At 38.2% G+C, this 23559-nt stretch overlaps 1 protein-coding gene across 1 annotated transcript in view; it reads left to right on the top strand.

Moving 5' to 3' along the window:
* ABI3BP (ABI family member 3 binding protein) overlaps window positions 1-23559 on the top strand; it is a 520855-nt gene that overhangs the window by 323953 nt on the left and 173343 nt on the right. Inside the window, exons 29-32 of the mRNA XM_082245218.1 lie at window positions 12735-12800; window positions 12896-12976; window positions 18965-19042; window positions 22488-22562. Of these exons, the coding sequence (XP_082101344.1) occupies window positions 12735-12800; window positions 12896-12976; window positions 18965-19042; window positions 22488-22562 (300 nt within the window). The remainder of the gene's footprint in view (window positions 1-12734; window positions 12801-12895; window positions 12977-18964; window positions 19043-22487; window positions 22563-23559) is intronic.

Below are 23559 nucleotides of genomic sequence, written 5' to 3'. Positions count from 1 at the left end.
TTCAACGGTTCCCATTTCCTCCAGGTGCAGGGCGTAGCGATGGGCACATGCTGTGCCCCATCCTACGCCAACTTGTACCTGGGGGAATGGGAACAAGCCTTCTTGCATGATGAATCAACATCCATCTATACGGACCACATTATTATGTGGGTCCGCTATATTGACGATGTTTTCATGCTATGGCAAGGCTCAATTGACTTACTACAGAACTGTTTATCTAGAATGAACAAAAATGACTTTAACCTTACGTTTACAATGAACTTCCATGAAAATCACATTACCTTTTTGGATGTGGAGGTACGCAGGGACACGGATGGTGCTCTCCGCAGTGGTCTCCATCGTAAGCCCACTGCGGGGAACACCATCCTACATGCCTCGAGCTTCCACCCTGACACCCTTGTTCGCTCGATCCCCTTTGGTCAATACCTCAGGATTAGGCGTAATTGCAATGACCTACAAACTTTTCAGCTTGCAGCAAACGATCTTAGAGATAGACTCCGTTTGAGAGGCTATACTAAAACCACTCTTAAAAAAGCATACAAAAAAGCGCTTGCATGTGATAGAAAGACTTTACTAGCCCCCAAGGCTCCAAAAGAACCTGACAACACCTTAAGAATTATCACTAAATACTCTGAACAACATAAAAACATCAGACATATTATCTCTAAATATTGGCATGTCTTGACCCTTGATCCCACGGTGGGCAAACATGTACCAGACCATCCTCAATTTACCCTCAAAAAAGTACCAGCATTGAGGGACAAGCTCACTCAAAGTGAATTTAAAACTCTTAAAAATAAAGATCCCTGTAAACTCAAGGGCACATTTATTTGCGGCAATTGCAATTATTGCAGATACATGCTAACCACCAAAAACCCTACATTACCCAATGGTCAGACCTTTTTTCCTAGACACTTTGCCAACTGCCGCACCCACGGAGTCGTTTATTTACTCCTCTGTGGGTGCGGCTGTTTTTATGTTGGCAAAACTAAACTGCCATTTTTCAAAAGGGCCAATAGACATGTCAAAAGCATGCAAGTTTGTAATCCAGATTTACCTTTGGGACGACATACTAGATTGGTACATGCAGGAAAATTTCCGAAATTAAAATTCTTGATTCTAGACAGAGTTCATCCCAGTCCCCGTGGAGGGGACTGGAATAAAACTCTCTTACAGCTAGAACTCCGATGGATTTATACCTTGAAGGCGACAGATCCGCCAGGTCTGAATGAAATGGTCTCCTTTAAACCTTTCCTTGAAGGGTTTACATCAGGAGGCATGGAACAATAATCATATACCTCCCCTATATACAAACATATTGAATTTTGATTTCCCACTGATGAATATTAAGTTACCCTTCCTCTCTCCTTTTTGTCCCTTATTTCTTGATTATTGGGCATTCATGCCAATCTGTCATTTTGAATTTTCACATCATTGTGTTATATCATATGTGTTTCCTATGTCTTTCCCTCTAGGTCACTATTTATTCCATTCAGCAATGTGGGAAATGACTTTGTTTGGTTCACTTAGCATTTAGCTGCCCTGCTCTCTAATTGCAGTTTAGAATGACAGCCCCACTGTGGCTTCCTTTCATTTTATATATATAATCTCTTTAATTAATACATTAACATTCATGTACATAGTCAATATATCTCATTCTCATCAATTTTTTACTATTCACCTTTTTAAACGTACCCAGAATTGTCCATTTTTCTTTCCAATCATCCAGTATGCCTTGGTGACATGCCCGGCACGGTAGGCGGGCACCCTATGTGATGTCCGCCTTTTGAACGATTACCATTGGCTCTCGAGTTTCTTTGGTTTCGTCCATTTCACCTCCGCTTGCGTACCACGTCGGCGGAAGTGATCGTGCCGGTGGAGCGCATCGGCCGCACGGACTTCCGCCGCTCTATGCGCACGCATGCGTGGTAGGGAGTCTGTCCGGCGGCTGCGCACCAGGGAACCCACTAGGAGACTGCCGTTCAGGTGTAAGGTGAGTAATCATACACAGCTAATTTCAATCAAACTATCATATATAAACACCCCCTCTTCGGGCAGTGATCAGCATTGCTCACTTGCCGGAAGACTGATGGTTGAAGCACTACTTTCAAACCAGCCCAGACAACTATTAAGGTAATCGATTTTTTCCTCTAATCCTATACTGGTCTTGCTTATGGTGTTGCCCCACCTGCCATCAATGCTGCATCTGCTCAGTTAATGCCAACCAGTTCTTATCTATCTGTATTGCTTATAAGTTCCACTCTAATACCGCTCTATATGAAAAAATCTCTTGCTCTCACATCCGCTTAGGTGATTTAACCGAGTGTTCAACCTATTTTGCTATGATCAGCAACTTAATTATAGAGATATTTTGCCTATGGTTGCTTTGGTGAGCCTATGCAGCATTTTCTGAGCAGTTACACACCAATATAGCACAACCAGTTTATTATTTTTATTTTTACCACTAAAGCAATCATTGTCACAATCGCTGTGGTAATTATTCCTTTTTTCCCCACCTGACAGATCTCCCATTTTTATGGGTTCCAGCTGTCCCCATTCAGCTTTGTGCTGACGGGCATACATTTTTGGAAAGTGCTTACATGATATGACTCCACCTTCATATCAATCGTCTCCTACATTAAGACATTCTAGACAGCATTGAGAGCAATCCAGCTACTTGTTTTTACCTTGGCAGGCATACACCTCAAAGTGTTATACGGCAGACCCTGTAAGTGTTATATCTTTTCAATTTTCTGTTTAAATACATAACATGAATATTTTGAGTGATTTTTTGATGCTGTGTATTTCATTTACTGTTTATATATTTTGTTAAAATTGTATCTTTTGTTCAATACACACTCAATGATTGATTACTTTGTGATTAATCACTTACAGACCGCTATTTAAAAGTTTGCCCCTGAAGAAGGAACTCTGAAACGCGTCGGGCACTCTTCTTCAAATACAGCGGTATTTCTTTGCCACATAACCATATGATCTGTTATCAGCTTGCCATATGTTTTTATCCCTTTTGTATATGTTAATTTCAATAAATTTAATATTTTGAATAAAGTTTTTTCAAGTTATTACAATATGTGCCTATAAAGTCCCACCCCAAGGGGAATTATCCTTTAGCTTTCCATTACGGGATGTGGCACACTTGGGATTGATCTCACATGAGCACACTATATGTATCTTACCAGGTAGCAAATACCTATCCCCGCTTTTCGCTCATGTGAAATCATCCCATTTTTTCTTTTTTCTTTTTTTTTTCTTTTCTTTTTTCAACGATTTTGTCAAATGTATACTGTTTATTGATTATATACCAATTTGTTTAAACTTGTGGACCAACCCCTCTGTCTCCCCACATTTTACTTGACCTTCCCCTTTTCCCTTCCCCTTTTCCCATCTGCAATTGTTCCATCCACCTTACATTACAATTTTGGTTGATTTTGAAAATCTTTCAAATCCAACATGGCCAAATTTACTGGCGATGATTGGACTACATTAATGTCAAAATACCTTGCTGATTATGAACAGAGGGATTTCATAGAAACTGACATCTTTTCACTATTTTTCCAACTATCAAAAAATCTTGAAAAGAAGTCAGCGCATTTTTGGCACGTTAAATCTTTTCGTGAATATATAGACAAAAAAATTAATCCCTTTGGACTTAGAGTCCAGGTCTTTCCTCTTCTTGAGGATTTAGACCGGGACTTTAAAGCCAAATGGGAAAAAACTCTCAATAAATGTTCAGCTTCTCTCATGACCCTTTTGATAGATGAACACACTGCACGGGCGGCTAAATTAGATGTTGAAATTGAGCAGATCTGTGAAAAGATCCAAAAATATAAAACTCACAAATTGTTTCAAGAAAAAGAAAAACAATTGAAGGAACATTTGGAGGTTTTTAATAGAAACATTCTAATCAAAAAACAAAAAAAGCTCAATCGAGACATTCATGCTTTTCAACAAAATAAAGCATATAAATGGAATTCCAATAAACCCACCTATCCCATGGCATCCAATCAACCTCCACATGACACTTCAACACACCCCTCATTTAGAAATGTTTCACACCCCCCGTCCAATATCACTAAACCCAAAACCTCGGATCGAGGTAAACGCACATATCAAGGTGACTCCACCAATCAACAATCCACAAAAAAATCAAACACACAACAGTTTCCCAAAACCAATCTTTCCTTATTTAAACCACAAAACCCTTCAACTAGACCACCTAATATGGATGAACCAATAGAAGGTTCTTATACTAACACCCATGCACCCATTCCCTCTCACCCCCCACCATCTCTTCTATCTACCTTGAATCTGCAGGATTCCATTTTTTTAGAGGCACTCCACCAACGAGCCCCAAGCTTCACTCCAACCCCTGCACTATCACCTTAACTAACACTGATACAATTATGTCCCCTATCATTTCCAATCCCTCAGAGCCCTCCGATTTGTCCATTGTGAATCTTTCAAATTATAAACTATCTACAGATGAAACTGAAGTGCTATCGAAAGGCCTCAGCTTTTGCCCCAATACCAAACTAGATAAGTTTGATTTTATAAAGGACTTGAACCTTTTTGCCCGTAAACTTAATCTTAAGGTGTTGTTTGACAAACAAGATTCCACACAAACGTCTGTAACCAAAAAAGATCCAGCTCTTGAAATCTTGATTTCCTTACTTGATGAAAATGAGGATTTGATAGATAGGATAGATCTAAAGGCACTATTAGCAGATGCAAATACTGATGAACCTGCCCTCAACGCGCAGACATCTTTGCTGAAGAAAAAATCTGACAAGTATCCCAATATCTCTAATGCCAACATTGCCGCCTTTGTCAAGCTAGTCTCTAAAGAGGTGGAAAAAATTCGTATACACCCCTCTTCCAAACAAAATATTACATTTCAACAAAGACAGGCTATAAAAAAACTAGCGGACAATCACCTTATCACAATCAAACAGGCTGACAAGGGCGGCAATGTTGTCATTATGAACAGTGACCATTACATTCTGATGTGTCAAAACATTTTGAAAAATCACAATTGGTATCGTAAAATTCCTTCAGACCTTGTGGTCAAATACCAACAAACCTTTTACCAGCTCATAGACTCGGCATATCTTAATGGTATAATCCCCAAACAAACATGGGATTTTATTCGGATTACCTTTCCAGTTACCCCGACCCTTTATGCCCTTCCCAAGATTCATAAGCACGCCACTAATCCACCAGGGCGACCTATTATTTCTGGAAGAGGATCGATATCAGATAATGCGAGCAAACTAGTGGATACTTATTTAAAACCTTTTGTTACTGCGTTACCGTCACACGTACGTGACACAATCCATTTTTTGCAACAAATTGATAACATCATTACCCCTGATGATTGTCTATTAGTCACCATAGACGTGGAAACTTTATATAGTTCAATCCCACACGATCGGGGTTTATCCGCCATCCGACACACACTAACAAAGAGTGGCAAATTTGATGCATATGGTGAATTTGTATTATCCATTTTACATTACATACTGCATCATAATGTATTTACTTTCAACGGTTCCCATTTCCTCCAGGTGCAGGGCGTAGCGATGGGCACATGCTGTGCCCCATCCTACGCCAACTTGTACCTGGGGGAATGGGAACAAGCCTTCTTGCATGATGAATCAACATCCATCTATACGGACCACATTATTATGTGGGTCCGCTATATTGACGATGTTTTCATGCTATGGCAAGGCTCAATTGACTTACTACAGAACTGTTTATCTAGAATGAACAAAAATGACTTTAACCTTACGTTTACAATGAACTTCCATGAAAATCACATTACCTTTTTGGATGTGGAGGTACGCAGGGACACGGATGGTGCTCTCCGCAGTGGTCTCCATCGTAAGCCCACTGCGGGGAACACCATCCTACATGCCTCGAGCTTCCACCCTGACACCCTTGTTCGCTCGATCCCCTTTGGTCAATACCTCAGGATTAGGCGTAATTGCAATGACCTACAAACTTTTCAGCTTGCAGCAAACGATCTTAGAGATAGACTCCGTTTGAGAGGCTATACTAAAACCACTCTTAAAAAAGCATACAAAAAAGCGCTTGCATGTGATAGAAAGACTTTACTAGCCCCCAAGGCTCCAAAAGAACCTGACAACACCTTAAGAATTATCACTAAATACTCTGAACAACATAAAAACATCAGACATATTATCTCTAAATATTGGCATGTCTTGACCCTTGATCCCACGGTGGGCAAACATGTACCAGACCGTCCTCAATTTACCCTCAAAAAAGTACCAGCATTGAGGGACAAGCTCACTCAAAGTGAATTTAAAACTCTTAAAAATAAAGATCCCTGTAAACTCAAGGGCACATTTATTTGCGGCAATTGCAATTATTGCAGATACATGCTAACCACCAAAAACCCTACATTACCCAATGGTCAGACCTTTTTTCCTAGACACTTTGCCAACTGCCGCACCCACGGAGTCGTTTATTTACTCCTCTGTGGGTGCGGCTGTTTTTATGTTGGCAAAACTAAACTGCCATTTTTCAAAAGGGCCAATAGACATGTCAAAAGCATGCAAGTTTGTAATCCAGATTTACCTTTGGGACGACATACTAGATTGGTACATGCAGGAAAATTTCCGAAATTAAAATTCTTGATTCTAGACAGAGTTCATCCCAGTCCCCGTGGAGGGGACTGGAATAAAACTCTCTTACAGCTAGAACTCCGATGGATTTATACCTTGAAGGCGACAGATCCGCCAGGTCTGAATGAAATGGTCTCCTTTAAACCTTTCCTTGAAGGGTTTACATCAGGAGGCATGGAACAATAATCATATACCTCCCCTATATACAAACATATTGAATTTTGATTTCCCACTGATGAATATTAAGTTACCCTTCCTCTCTCCTTTTTGTCCCTTATTTCTTGATTATTGGGCATTCATGCCAATCTGTCATTTTGAATTTTCACATCATTGTGTTATATCATATGTGTTTCCTATGTCTTTCCCTCTAGGTCACTATTTATTCCATTCAGCAATGTGGGAAATGACTTTGTTTGGTTCACTTAGCATTTAGCTGCCCTGCTCTCTAATTGCAGTTTAGAATGACAGCCCCACTGTGGCTTCCTTTCATTTTATATATATAATCTCTTTAATTAATACATTAACATTCATGTACATAGTCAATATATCTCATTCTCATCAATTTTTTACTATTCACCTTTTTAAACGTACCCAGAATTGTCCATTTTTCTTTCCAATCATCCAGTATGCCTTGGTGACATGCCCGGCACGGTAGGCGGGCACCCTATGTGATGTCCGCCTTTTGAACGATTACCATTGGCTCTCGAGTTTCTTTGGTTTCGTCCATTTCACCTCCGCTTGCGTACCACGTCGGCGGAAGTGATCGTGCCGGTGGAGCGCATCGGCCGCACGGACTTCCGCCGCTCTATGCGCACGCATGCGTGGTAGGGAGTCTGTCCGGCGGCTGCGCACCAGGGAACCCACTAGGAGACTGCCGTTCAGGTGTAAGGTGAGTAATCATACACAGCTAATTTCAATCAAACTATCATATATAAACACCCCCTCTTCGGGCAGTGATCAGCATTGCTCACTTGCCGGAAGACTGATGGTTGAAGCACTACTTTCAAACCAGCCCAGACAACTATTAAGGTAATCGATTTTTTCCTCTAATCCTATACTGGTCTTGCTTATGGTGTTGCCCCACCTGCCATCAATGCTGCATCTGCTCAGTTAATGCCAACCAGTTCTTATCTATCTGTATTGCTTATAAGTTCCACTCTAATACCGCTCTATATGAAAAAATCTCTTGCTCTCACATCCGCTTAGGTGATTTAACCGAGTGTTCAACCTATTTTGCTATGATCAGCAACTTAATTATAGAGATATTTTGCCTATGGTTGCTTTGGTGAGCCTATGCAGCATTTTCTGAGCAGTTACACACCAATATAGCACAACCAGTTTATTATTTTTATTTTTACCACTAAAGCAATCATTGTCACAATCGCTGTGGTAATTATTCCTTTTTTCCCCACCTGACAGATCTCCCATTTTTATGGGTTCCAGCTGTCCCCATTCAGCTTTGTGCTGACGGGCATACATTTTTGGAAAGTGCTTACATGATATGACTCCACCTTCATATCAATCGTCTCCTACATTAAGACATTCTAGACAGCATTGAGAGCAATCCAGCTACTTGTTTTTACCTTGGCAGGCATACACCTCAAAGTGTTATACGGCAGACCCTGTAAGTGTTATATCTTTTCAATTTTCTGTTTAAATACATAACATGAATATTTTGAGTGATTTTTTGATGCTGTGTATTTCATTTACTGTTTATATATTTTGTTAAAATTGTATCTTTTGTTCAATACACACTCAATGATTGATTACTTTGTGATTAATCACTTACAGACCGCTATTTAAAAGTTTGCCCCTGAAGAAGGAACTCTGAAACGCGTCGGGCACTCTTCTTCAAATACAGCGGTATTTCTTTGCCACATAACCATATGATCTGTTATCAGCTTGCCATATGTTTTTATCCCTTTTGTATATGTTAATTTCAATAAATTTAATATTTTGAATAAAGTTTTTTCAAGTTATTACAATATGTGCCTATAAAGTCCCACCCCAAGGGGAATTATCCTTTAATTTATTCATAAACAGCATTGAGGATGGGATCAGTAGTTCAATATCAGTTTTTTCAGATGACACAAAATTGGCCAGGGCAATAACTGCACAGCATGAAGCAGATATCCTACAGAATGACCTGGACAAAATAACGGAGTGGGCAACGACATGGCAAATGAGGTTTAACGTGGAGAAGTGTAAGGTTTTGCACTTGGGGACTAAAAGCATAAAAACACAATACACGTTAGGAGGGGAACCCTTGGGGGAATCAAAAATGGAGAAGGATATGGGAGTCTTGGTTGATGATAGATTAGGCAACAGCATGCAATGTCAAGCGGCAGCTGCCAAAGCCAGCAGAATATTAGCATGCATAAAGAAAGGGATGTATTCCAGAGATAAGACTATAATCTTTCCACTTTATAAAACTCTGGTCTGACCGCATCTGGAGTATTCTGTCCAGTTCTGGTCGCCAGTCCTCAGGAGGGATGTGTTGGAGCTGGAGAGAGTCCAGAGAAGGGCAACTAAACTGATTAGGGGATTGGAGGACCTTAACTATGAAGAGCGTCTGTAATTGCTCGATTTATTCTCCCTGGAGAAGAGACACCTGAGGGGGGACATGATAGCAATTTATAAATATCTCAATGGGGATCTCAGCTTTGAAAAAAAGCTGTTCAGTCGAAGGGATTGCATGAGGACAAGAGGGCATACAATGCGATTAGAGGAGAAGCGATTTAACCTCAGGCAACGTGGGGGGTTCTTTACTGTTAGGGCTACAAGATTGTGGAATTCTTTACCACAAGAGGTGGTTTCTGCGGGAAGTATGGTGCCTTTCAAAAGACTCTTAGACGTACATCTCAAGGAACAGGACATTAAGGGCTATGTGAGATGATTACAGCCACACACACTTACACAGGTTGAACTGGATGGACTATTGTCTTTATTCAACCTCACCTACTATGTAACTATGTAACTATGTACTTACACCACCAGCCTGAACTGTTGATGCAAGGCAGGATGAAGCCTAAGCTTTCATGTTGTTTACGCCAAATTCTGACCCAACCATCTAAATGTTGCACCTGAAATCGAGATCCATCAGACCAGGAAATATTTTTCAAATCTTCTATTGTCCAATTTTTGTGAGCCTGTGTGAACTATAGCCCCAGTTGCCTGTTGCCTGACAAGAGTGGCCCCTAGTGTGGTGATCTGCTTCTGTAGCCCATCTTCTTCAAAGTTCAATGTGTTGTGCATTCAAAGATGGTATCCTGTATACCATGGTTGTAACAACTGGTTATTTGAGTTACTGTTGCCTTTCTATCATCTCAAAACAGTCTGCCCATTCTCCTCTGACCTCTGAAATCAACAAGGCATTTTCATTCACACAACTGCCGCTCACTGGATATTTTCTCTTTTTTGGACCATGCTCTGTAAACCCTAGAGATGATTGTGCGTGAAAATCACAGTAGATTAGCAGTTTTTGAAATACTCAGACCAGCCCGTCTGGCACCAACAACCATGCCACGTACTTAGTCACCTAAATCCCCTTTCTTCCCCATTCTGATGCTCAATTTGAACTTCAGCAAGTCCTCTTTACCACACCTAGATGCCTTAATGCATTGAGTTGCTACTATGTGATTGGCTGATTAGCAACTTGTGTTACCAAGCAATTGAACCAGTCTACCTAATAACATGGCCAGTGAGTGTATATTGCTCCCTGGCCCTATTAATACATCTTAAAGTTAACCTGTTGCCTCACTTCTGAAGCTAATTTCCTCCATGAATATCAAGCCAGCTTCCGATTTTTTGACAGATGGTCTTTGCATTAGCTTTAGTACCTTCCCTATCACAGTGCTCAAACCTGGCAATAGGTTGATCAGGCATCAAGTGTTGTTATGTTGGGAGGATGGGATTGCCTGCTCACTTCAAGCTATGGAATTCAGAGGTTTCTCCTTAGGTTCCAGTGTTGTCTTAAAATGGGACAATTTATAATGGTACTCTCTTGCACCTTGTGCTACACATTAACTAGTGGGAGATCTATTTAAAGCAAGTTTGGCTTTAAGGTCCTATGTAAGAGTTGCCAGCAATTACAATTTAAGACGTTATGTATGTAGCTGTGTATATTCTTTTTTTCTACATAAGGAAATTAAATAAAAACTGTGACAACGGTGTTTCAAGCTAAAGCAAATCCTGTAATACAATTTTAAAATCCTCCCAGATATATTGGTGAAATGATACTAGTGAGATAAATTGCCCAAGCAAAGAACCAGATTGAGATGCCTATGATTTCTTCATCTCAGTATTTGACGGCCTGATCTGCAGTCTCCATATCTGAAAAATATCTGCTAGATGTAGATGATGTAGAGGACAATAGAAAAAAAAATTCAAGAGCTGAACTATGTTGATCCTTCTATAAAACAATCACATCTTCAAGTTCTCTCTGCAGATAATTCCTTACAGAATAGTGTCAAACAAAGTTATAATTGTCAGCAGAGAAAGCCTAAGGCTCCATTCAAAATTGTGCGACTTGTCATGCAACTTTGAACATCAAAGTTGCATGACAAGTCAGTCCCCATGTTTTCCAATGATAACCTTTCATATATGTGCAACTTAAAGTTGCAGCAACTTCAAAGTAGTTCGTGCACTACTTTGCTCCAACTTTCATGCAACGTGAGGGCCATAGACTTCAATGTTAACCCTTAGAATTTGCATGAAAGTCGTACCTGAATGTTATACAATGCAACTTGTGTGCAACAGTTGTCCAAATATCACTGGTCAAAGCTAAAGTCTTATCCAAGTTGCACCCATTCAAATTTGAATCAAAGTTGCTCACAAGTTGCTCTCCAAAGTCGGCGCAACATTGGAGTCGTACAAGTATGAATGGAGCCTAAACCTGACTGTGTATGTGCTTGCACACTTTTAACGCTCCTTATTCTTGTACACAATCTAAAAATTGTTAAATAAACACTGTTATTAAAGTAAAATAAAGCAATGAGAAACACCACCTGGATTTTTAATGTGTGAATTTGTGTTCACTTCAAACACGTAATGTGCAGAGTATTTTGAAAAATAAGGCTTTTCCCTTAAATAATTTGATTTTTGAAGCAATTTAACACACTTTAGCACAATTCAAATCCAGGTTTACGTCACTGCACTTTATCAGCCATTACACTTTAGTAAATCAGACCTTTAAGGGAAGCTTTTCTAGATTGTAAGCTCTAGTGAGCAGGGCCCTCTGATTCCTCCTGTATTGAATTGTATTGTAAATGTACTGTCTGTCTTCATGTTTTAAAGCACTGCGCAAACTATTGGCACTATATAAATCCTGTATAATATTAATGAAAATAGTTTTGAAAATTTGAAGATGATCACACAATGGCAGAACTTGTTTCCTAGCACTTTATCTAAATCTAGACATTACAAACAACAAGGATGCTTCTCATTTCATGCTTGTATGATGGCGTAAGTTAGGAAATAAATGCTATGTTCACTATACTTTTGGAAGTTGATTATTCTCACCTATGCTTGTGTGACAGAGAGAATGATCTCCATCTCCATTCAAATCTATCAGAGTTGAAGTCACTCTGCAGAGATATACTGTAGTGGTTTTCTTTTTTAGAACAGAACATTGTGGCAAAAAACCTATACGACCTTGCCCTTGTTGATTCACAGCTCCAAACATATCCTTTTCATACTTGACATGACTCTTAGTGTACATATTCAAAGGGATTTTTCAATTTTTTGAGTCATTTCATAAAAAGGAGTGTTGCTTTTCTGTGTCAGGTTTAATAGACACCTGCAATCTAGTATTGTGTGAGTCATTCAGCCAAATGTCAAAAGTTATTGCAACTGGTTTCAGCTCTGAACTTTTTGATCTGTTTCTGGTTGACTTCAACTTGCAAAAAACGTGCATTATGAAATTTTGCATACAATTACCCAAGTTATATCTGAGCACACATCCTTTTCTTTCTTATGTATATATGTTTATGAAAAGCAACTCAACATGGTAACTGGGCTTTTGCAATCAAGTGTAATATTTAATAAAACTCTATATTTTTCCGGTGCCAGGTAAAACGGAAAAAGATGTTTCTTCTAAACCTCACAAAACAACTCAAAGTCCACCAACAACTGCTGGTAAATTTTTTAAGCACTTTGGAAAAACAACAAACCTTTCTTTCACAATTTACTGTTTCCCCTATTACTCATGGTTTCTGTTATATTCTGTTCAGTGCCAAAACCAGCACAAACCGCAAAGATGCCAATAAACCTGATTGCACTCCATATATTTTCGAATTCAGCACTTCCAAGTGGTAAAGTGGCTTGTTTTTAAATTGGCTTGTTTTTCAGCAATCATAACCCAACAGTGCAGACAGCTATGCATGAATGCTTTAAAATGATTTAGCTGATTAGACTTATAGCTAAAGTATTCTCTGCAGCTATTCTTTTATCTTTGCATACACAACTATTAAATGGAAGCTGTTGCAGATGAAGAGCACTTTTTAACAGTCTGTTCCATCATAAGACAAGACAGTTTATCACCTGCTTTGTTAGTCATCCTGGCTTATTCAATATGACGATGCAAATGGTAATGAGTATATGCAAGGTGCATTACCCATAATAGTCAATCAGTTTCAAATTAAATTAGAGTACAATCGATTAAGGATTGAAAAAGCAAAAAGTGTTGAAGAAAAAAACAATATTAATGAGGATTTTCCTGACATAAAAATATGCTCTGTAGGAGTTTAGGAATGCTTTCTCATCTGTCAAGCAATACCCTGTCTTAACCACATGGTATTATAAACCCAAAACAGCTTTTTAATATGTCTTACTCTAACCTCCACTTTTAGCTCTTATTTCCTATATATCATCTGACAATTTATTTTATATTAAAAACTAACATATTAAATAGTTTTCTGTTTACCAAGCTTGTGCTCTGGTGTTATGCTGCAGGTTTGACAGTCTTTTAAACTATGTAGGAGGCTCTCTGTGTTCAGTGTAGGATAATCTTAAATGGTGTACAGAGCTAACCAGGCTGTAAATGTAGTGACACAGACAGTAGGTAGTGGGGGGAGGGTTTTTATGAGGTGATCATATAAGCATGGTGACCTCAGGAACAGCATTGGGATCATTGCTGGGAGTCATAATAATGCTGCCATTCATGAATTTCCAACAAATCCATGCATGAGGGGTCTTCAAAAAGTATCTGCACTTTTAAAATGTCATTGGAAACGGTGAGGGCAGGAAGAGTAGTAATTGGTCATATCTGAGAGTGTCATGTGACTAATCTGTCTGGCAAGTCGGCTGACCTTGCAGTTTTTTTTTTTGTTTTTATTTGCCATTCATATACCAAAAAAAAACATTGCCAAATCTGAATAAGTGCATACCATAATTACACATCACAGGAAGATTACATTACATTTAGGTTCCCAGAATGGTACATAAAAAAAGTTAAGTCATATAGGAATACAACTACATTCTTCCCACTTGATTCCACACATTTGATGACATAGAAAATGTCAATGCATGCCATACTCTTATGGCAACCTTATATATATATAGAATACAATGATCACAATAAATAAACAACAGGGAAATATATTTTTTAAAACCCTTAGACAATGAAACAAAAACCATATAAATGAAAAAACTAAAGTGTGGAGTGCATTCAAGTTCTGCAAAAAGCAGAAAGTGGTATGGTACAGTTCTGTGGTACAGAGCCCCAGTCCAGTATATCCAGAAAACAACTAAACCAAATAACCCAAAGATCCAGTTTCCCTCCTCCTTCCTCCCTGGGTTATTCTGTCCAACATTTGTCCCCACCCAACCAGAGTATCCTGTAAATCTATTTTTGGGACAACCCCAGGCCTCATAGGTCATTCTAGACAAAGGCAGGTTTGACTCAAATAATTTTCTCAATCCTTTAATACCCACCCGGTCCGAGTGGATCCACTGGATCGCGATTACCTTCCATGGATAGAAGTACAGAAGTACAGAAGGCAAAGAAACAACTTTGGGGTAGTTTCCAGTTCATCGTCTATCATTCCCAGTAAACATCCAACCTTGCAGTTTAGTATAAGAGTTGTCACGCTGTGCTGAAGATGGCTGCGAAACCTATAAAAAAAGTGTAGAAACTTTTTGAAGAACCCTTGTACATTGCGTGCATTGATGCATGTACATTAACACACACATTTGTTAAAGCCCATTATGTTAGGTTAGCCAGTTCAGTTTGAATAAACTCACCCTTCACAGGAAAAAAATGTACCTGCACTACAAGGTACAGAACATTCACATGCACATTTTACGCTGTAGCACAGATGTGTTTGGTTCTCCTGTGTATTGGAGTGCCGTTTAGAATAAGAATTATTCTATAGCATTCTAAAGAATTCCTGTGAATTGTGGCAAAGCATGTATTAAACCATGAATTTTGACAATGAATGTTTATCATGTGTTACCACAATGAAAGGTGTGGAGCCACACTTAAAATTACAATTACCTACTCTTATGTGTATTTGTATCAGGAATGGCAAGCCAAATTACCTGAAATCAGAGGTCAACTGGAAACTTATTCTGCACACTCCAATAAAGCAAAAAAGGGGTTAAATAGATGCAATAACACAGCTTGGAAAAAGAGGAAGAGTCCCTGAAATGCATTGCTCGCTGCTGCACTGCTATCTCTTCCTTTCACTGTGCTCCTGAGAATACACATACCACTCCCTTGACAGATTATGCTTCAGCGCACCTGTGCATGTTCACATCTGACAGTTATCCATCTGAGCCCCTGTATTTGGATTGTGCTTTGCTGTGTGCTGTGATTCCCCTGCGTACTCCTTATAGCTGTAGTCTAAATGTATATTGTTTTTTGTTGTCTTTAATAAATGCTTCGATTTTAATAATTTTTGCATCCATTTCTCTACCTATTAAACAATACATCAACTTAGATTTGATAAGCTGTTTCTACTAATTTCCTGATGATCATCCTCAGTCTTTCCTACCCATTCCACTAACACCCTTTGGTAATTAAGATTGCAAATGGTCTACTGATGGCAAAATATACTAAGGTTCGCTTTGCAATTGGAGTTGTAATTTACAAGGGAATTTTCCCCAGAGCTTATTGAGTGAGAAGAAGCTCTTTTGACTTCCATCATTCAATCATGTGCAAGCAAAATACTGTTTTTTTTTTATTTTCTTTACACACAATTGGGTATTTTGCCACATTAAATTTAACCATATTGACAAAGCCTTGGTGAATATTCCCTTGCAGAGTCAACTTTCCTTCCAAGGGGAACAGCGTATTTGCCTTTAGTAAATAAACACTTTTTTCTCCAACCTTTGATGCTGTTGACCACATATTGCTGCCCCAGATGTTTGTGTTCTTTTCTAATGCCCTTCTAGCATTCTAAACAGATGCAGTATTTATCTCTCATAGCTTAACATTATCTCTTCCTTTTATCCTCTGTCTGTGAGTGTTTCAAATAGCACTGTTTGAGCCCCTTTTGTCTTCTCCATGTACACACATGTTCTTATCATATTTCCATCATCATAACCTGCTTCCCTACCAAAAATAACCATTAATGTCAATCACTTACATTGCAAGATTTTTACAGTTAATATATTATTGTGCTTCATCTTGGGTTAATTGTGCTGTCATAATTACAATAATTTCTGATTAGTTCTTCCTAGCTCTGCAATTCCTTTTTGCTTATCAGACACTACTATCATTGCTATAGTACAGTTTGAGCTTTTTACCCCCACAGGCACTGTTCAGCAGTCTTCTAGTCCTCTAGCCTTCAAATTCACCTCTCTATTTACCTCCCAAGTATCTATACTAAATCACACTAATTTCTTGCCGCTATTCAAAGCAACCTTAAAACTACCTATAAAAATGTAAAACTATATGGATAGATAAAAAAACCTTCATTAAAATATGTTTTAACCGAAATTAGTCTACTACTGTAAATCCTAGCCAGATAAGATCCTCCTCAAAGATTAAAGAATAAAATAGGCTATGCTAAACTTCACTTGGAATGATAAAAGGTATAGAGTGCCTAAATAGATTCTTCTCTCCTGTCAATCCCAGAGAGATCTTGGCTTTCCTGACATCACTAAGGACTTTCTAGAAGCCAACCTACGCTATTAACCTCTTGCTCTCTTGGTCAGCTTTTCATCCTTTTAACAGATGGACGGAGATAGAGAAGATTTGGATCATGCCTATTCATTTGAATTTTCTGCTATGGTCAGTCATTACCAACTTGAAGGAATCTTTTTTCCCGTCATGGTCCATACCAAAAATAAATGGTTATACTGAAAAGACAAATTCCATTTGTCTTCTACAGCCCCCCTGCCCCTCAACACTATAATTTCTCTAGGTACCAACATAAACCTGGCTGGAAATGTTTGTATTTTTGGTTTCAAGACATCATTCACAAAGAAAATAGGACCCTTCTCTCTTTCCAGGGCCTGCAGTCCCCTCTCAACTTACCATAAAAGTCTTTATTCATCTATTTTCAAGTCAATAATTACGCTCACTATTTTCAAAAACCTGATGTTTTTTAGGTTGCCTTCTTTTGAAGAACTTTGCTTGGAAGGCCCTTCAAAAGCACACTTTATATAAGACATTTATAGATACTTAAATATTATTACCAGTAACCCATTTCATAAATGTATTCTCAAATAGGAAGACTCCCTGGGTTGCACTCCAGAGCATAATGCTTTGGAGGAGATATGGAGTAGCACCAATAAAACCTCTATATTCATTCTATACAATGAGATCCAAAATAATCATCTAACAGTGGTATACCCACCAAAATTTCTCCAATGTTTAACCCAACAATTCCATCCACTTTCTGGAGATGCCTATAGCCTATACAATAATTTACTGGTTATTGTTACACTTTCTGACTTTAAACCAACTCCTTTCTTGAAACATTACTAGCCCTATCTATCTCCTTTGAACCAGGTAAATTACTTCTGGGCCTAAATATTCCATTAAATTAATGAATCATATTTTGACTTCAGCCAGATGCTTAATTGCATTGAATAGGCAATAACCAATGAGCCAGCCCAAACCAGACCTATAAAAACACATCCAATATGTTTACAATATGGAATACCTTACAGCAGAATTGAACCACTTTCTGAATTCCTACACCAAAATCTGGTCTCAGTGGCAATTCCTTATTCCTAAGCAGCAGATCCAGATTCTCGCCACCACTTTCTATCTCTCACACCCGCTGCTTAAAACACCACCTGTTAGAGGCTTTATCTCTTCCCTAACAGGTGGTGTTAGGGGACAGATACCCTCCCCTACCCATTCCCCTATTTGTCCCCTACCCATCCCCCACACCCTTAACCTCTTCCTTTTCCTAACCCTCCTGTTTGGATGCTACGCATGTGTAGTCTCTATGCATAAATTGGATCTATGATCTACACAGTTCTTACTATTGATGGACACCTCCCATGAACTAATGGAACAATTGTGCTCACATGCCATTCATCACTTTGATCACCAGATTAAAGAACCTTGTTCTTTTCTCCATGAATGTACAAAAACGAAGAACAGATGTCATGTTTTATGTTATGATAACTTTATTGTGTTCATTACATAACAATATTACAATAATATGTTACTGCTATGTTTTCTTTTACCTTGTACACATTCAGTTATGATGTTCTGAAACACAATACTTTGTCATTACATGTACCCTGCACAATATTTTAAAATAGGAAAGTTAAAAAAGCACAGTTCTTCAGGATAAACATACTGTAAACTCCTCTCATAGATATTCTTTAGTTATTTCATTAACAGATTAAACATTACTTTCACATCTACTATCTGCTAGATATGTATGGACTCTTCTTCACCTATTTGTATAGCACTATATGCAGGGCACTATGTAAATACATTTTAATAATATTGATAGCTGATTGGTTTTTATGGATTATTATATGATGAGCATTGTCATTACCCTTTGCACCCATATACTTTACTGAATAAGCCCAATGCTGTATAATTTGCTGCAAGAAATAGTATACTCTTGATCATGTGTTACTATGCAATATTGTAACCTTCTCCACTGCTACAAAACTGTGCTCCAGAGCATAAAAATATTTCTTTATTTTATATAAAAAGGCATGTCTCCTCTAGCGTTCTTTCTTTTCTGCATTCCTTGCTTTTTGTTCCTCTCCTGAACAATCGCATAATGGACATTTTTCGTTCTTTTTTTTTAATATCAAAAAATCATTTATAATATCTGTTGTTTTTTTTTTTTTGTTATGTTTTTCTTCTATTTATTTTCCAGTGCAAAGTGAAACACAAACTACTGCACCTCCAACCCCTAAAACAACTCAGTCAAATAAAATACCACAGTCAAAACCTGGTAACTGAGATATTCGTTTTTCTAGTATAGTAAAAAAATGTTTAGTTCAGTATAGTTGCCTAGGTCTTGTTTTTTACTGAGCACGGTCTACAGCTGAAATTGGAAATGAAAAAAATATAAAGGGGCATCTATTGAGATTTCAGGGCACCTATTTTTTCATGTATGCTTTGTTTCAAGTGATATTATATGGGGACGTGACCTTGGGATAAAACCAAGTATAGCCCTTTCCGACTGCTCACAGGTAGGCACATTAAGAGTTGACATAAAACCTGCTGCTAACCATATATTATAGGAATCTGCATTATTAAAAGTTATAAAGTACAGATTTGATGTTCCCAGCGTTAGCCGAGTATTAGTTTAGAAAAACAAATGGAGAGCAACTTAAGGATTGTTATATGGATTGGTAGTGTGACTTGGTCTCAATTGACCTAGGTTTCTTCAATATTGTTCTATGTGAGTGCACACACATGTTTTTTGTGTGTTTGGGTTCATTCATGCTTGCTACCCTCCTCAGACTGCTTAAAGTGATTGTAAAGTCTTGTTTTTCTTTTTTTTCTAATAACAAACATATTATACTTACATACTCTGTGCAGTTGGTTTTGCACAGGGCAGGCTGGATCCTCCTCTTCTCGGGTCCCTCGTTGTTGCTCCTAGTCCCTCCCTCCTGCTGAGGGCCCCCACAGCAAGACACGACCCTCCATTTAGACACAGAGCTGCAGTTTGGCCCCACCCCCTCTCTCTCTCTCCTGATTAGCTACTGTAACTGCCTTTGATTGACAGCCCTGGGAGCCAATGGCGCCGTGGCTATGTCTCAACCAATTAGGAGGGAGAGTCCCCGATTATTAGGGGGGCTGCTACACACAGAAGGTTTTTTTATCCTAATGCATAGAATGCATTAAGTTAAAAAACCTTCTGACTTTACAATTCCTTTAAACATCAGCATTAGTGTTAGGTCAATTTTTTTTTTTTACACTGATGATTTATGGCTGGTTTGTTTTACTATTTATATACATATAAATTTATATTAATATTTCTACATACTGTATATATTATTCTTTTCTAAAGAACAATTGCAGCGGAAACTCTTTTGCATACTTCTTTGATTAAAACTGTTGAAGAAGTCATATTAGAAAAGGGGTACAGAGAGATAAGTCAGTTCTCTGACTCATTTTACTTGTTCAAACTCTACCCTAAGCTACTGAGATATGTAAGCACAAGCTTCCAAATAGTACACTATCGTTACACTTACTGGCTTTTTTTTAAATTTTGGTTAAGGCCATAAAAATGGTTTTCTAACAAAAATATATATGGGCTGATAATACAGCATTGTGAAATAAATGGACGATCTGCAACTTTATATAGGTATATGCCAAGCCTTGATTTTGCATTGCCTGTATATTATTCAGCACAGTCAGTTTTAGGTGCCATCTCTGTGACCCAGATGGAAAAGAAGAGGGTTGGGCACAAGTTTATACTTGTGTTAAAAAAATGTTACTACTCTTTTTCTGCTTTGCAGTGTCAGCAGGGCACTTCCCAAGCCTGCTACTTGCAGATGCTATTGAGGGATTTACTAAAACCGGTGCACACAGAATCTGGTGCAGCTGTACATCAGCTTCCAACTTCAGCTTATTCAATAAAGCTTTGACATTAAAACCTGGAAGCTGATTGGTTAATGTACAGCTGCACCAGATTCTGTGTGCCCCAGTTTTGGTAAATCTCCCCCTATGTGTTTCAGTATGCACAGGAATAGGGTACTGTTTCATAGGAAAACCAGCAATGGTTGGAACTTCTTAGTAAAGCTGTCACTACCAATTTTAGCATAGTTTAAAGTATATCTACTGTATAACTAGGCTGTGGACATTCAAGCATTTAGATATTGTTAACAAAGCAGCAAATGAGCTTTAAAAACAAGCCCTTACTGATCCCTGTAGCTGCTGATATGGGGAAGCAATCCATACTCAAAATTCACAACAGAAGCACTGAAGTCTGTCTTAGCAGCTCAGCTTCGCCATGTTTCCCACTCCCAGCAGTGAGTGTTAAACCTTGCAGCCTTCTCATTTTTAATGTAAAAACTGATCAGGTTCTGTGAAAAAGGGAGCAGAGAGCTAACAACTGTAGCCCTTATATTGTGAACTTTGAGAAGGAATTGCTGTCCAGTAGATGCAGATACAGAGGACAGGGGGCTTGTTTTAACCACTTCCCCCAGGTTGACGTCATCTGACATCTCTAGGGTCTCTGCTAAAAAAAAAAAGATATACAGTGTTTGGGGGTTCTGAGTAATTTTCTAGCAAAAAAATATGATTTTTACATGTAGGAGAAAAGTGTAAGGATTGGCTTGGTTGGCAAGTACCATAGGTAAAATCCTTCACTTTTTGTTAAGAATATGTGAATGCTTGGATAGCCATAGTCTGGCCACAGGTTAACCTAAAACTATAGAACCTTCAACTATTATTTATATCGTTATAATTTCACTATTTTAAAATGAGGTCCTAGGCATTTTTATTGATCTTTTAACGTAAGAAGTCATCCCTGTTTAGTAAATTGCTCATAGCACAATTTTCTGTAAATATTTATTTTTTGGTTGTACACAAAGCATACATAACTTATGAAAGTAAAGGATTTCTATGTTGTGTTTATTCATTTTAGGGCTCAGCTAATCCTTATGCCCTGTTCACACCTGAGCGTTTTTCAGCTCGTAAAATGGTCATCTCTGAAGTCTCAAAACGCCCAACAAGCAAAATCCCATTCATTTTAATATATGAGCGTTTTGTCGCCTTAAGCTCAAAAAAATACATGAGCTTCTTTTTTGGCAGATTACAAGTGTTTATGTTAGATGTCAATGCCTGCCTCCAAACAACTGCAAAAAGTGCCTGAAAAAACACATGAAAAAACACATGGCAAACATCCAAAAAAACGCCTGAAAACAATACGCTCTGGTGTGAATGGAGCCTTAGGTTCACATATTTACAGCCTTTGTAACCACACACACACATATCTTACAATTATTTTTTTAATAAAAAGGCACTGGTGTTGAAAGGTATGGAAAAAAAAACAGATTCATAAGTAACAACCATCAAGTCTTCCAATTATGCAGAGAAAACAAATGCCTTTTCACAATACCACTTACATATTTTTCAAATCTTCATACTGTAATGTAAAACAGGCAAGCTAGTTGCACGATTTAACCACAGGGAATACATGGCTCTTCTTATATGCTTCAGTAAGTAAACCCGTGGGGTAGCGAAATCAGGGCAGATTTCAGTAAAATTCCAGAAACTATAGAGCAGCAGCATCTGAAAGTTATTTGTGAGTCCCAAGAATATATTAGTTTACTTTTACTTTTTTTAAAACTATCCATACCTGCTTTCTTTATAATTGTGTTTTCATTCTTCAGTGACATAACCTATTTCATTATAATTGTTGATCATTCTGTTCTCCATCACAGCTCCCAAAACCATAAAGAAAGTACCTATACATGTTATTAGCCTCCGGATCTTTGACGACACAGATGTACAGATGGGTAACACAGTCTTTTTTTATTTCTGTGATTGCTCATTAGAACGCTTTTTTTATTATTACCATGTACCCAGATAGAAGTCAAACAAAATAATTCAATAATTTGCAAAATCAAACATTTTACCTTCTAAACATTGAAAAAGGTATCTTTTTCCTACCTCAAATAATGACTAATTATTTTACTTACCCAACAGAGTGGATGATTTCAATCCAATCAATTCATCATATCAGTATAAAAATACCATCACCTTTATGGCTCCTTGGTACTCTAACCAGAACCAGGATGTGAAATATTCTGTAAACTATAATACTTGTTTGTGGAAATTCTCCAAGCCATCTCCTGCTAATTAAAAATACTATCTTCTGATAATCACACGTATTTGAGATTTGCTTATGTATAGAGGTTAGAGGCGTTTACTAATATTAACTAGGTGTAAGGGATTGCTTTTTGTTTCATTTTCCTAATAACATTATAAAGACTGCTAAATTACAGCTTCTAATTCACCAATATTAAAACTGAAGCAACTATAGATCTGTTTCTCATAGCAGCTAGCCAGAGCCAGTAAATGGCAAAGTCTGATCTGATTACTGTGGGCAGCAACTCATATTTTATTACAGTTTTCTTTGTTTTTTATCTTTCCAATGACACACTCAGTGTGTGGCTTGGGATTCCTTTTTGGTTCTGTTTATTGGAGCAGAGTAGGGAGTCATCTTTTTCAGAGACAGCAAAGCAAAACTAGACCTGGTATTTTTCTTTTCCCTGGGTACAATCAAGCAAAAAGGTGCGGTCATACTAATACAATAAAGAAGTCCTGCATACCTGGGGTGGGGCATGGGATGGTGAAGCCTATTGGGAACATTTATGGAATAGATCCTTTAGTAAAACTGGAGCAAACCGTTTTTACACCATGATGGGGATTCTTCTCTGGAAATGCCATGAAGTACTTTGGTATATCTGCAGGGATATTTAAAGTCCTCTGTACTCAATTCAAGTAAACATA

The sequence above is a fragment of the Pelophylax lessonae genome (genome assembly GCF_965119305.1).
Source record: "Pelophylax lessonae genome assembly, chromosome: 2".
Classification (NCBI taxonomy): Eukaryota; Metazoa; Chordata; class Amphibia; order Anura; family Ranidae; genus Pelophylax; species Pelophylax lessonae.
This window is presented reverse-complemented; position numbering and strand designations above follow the sequence as displayed.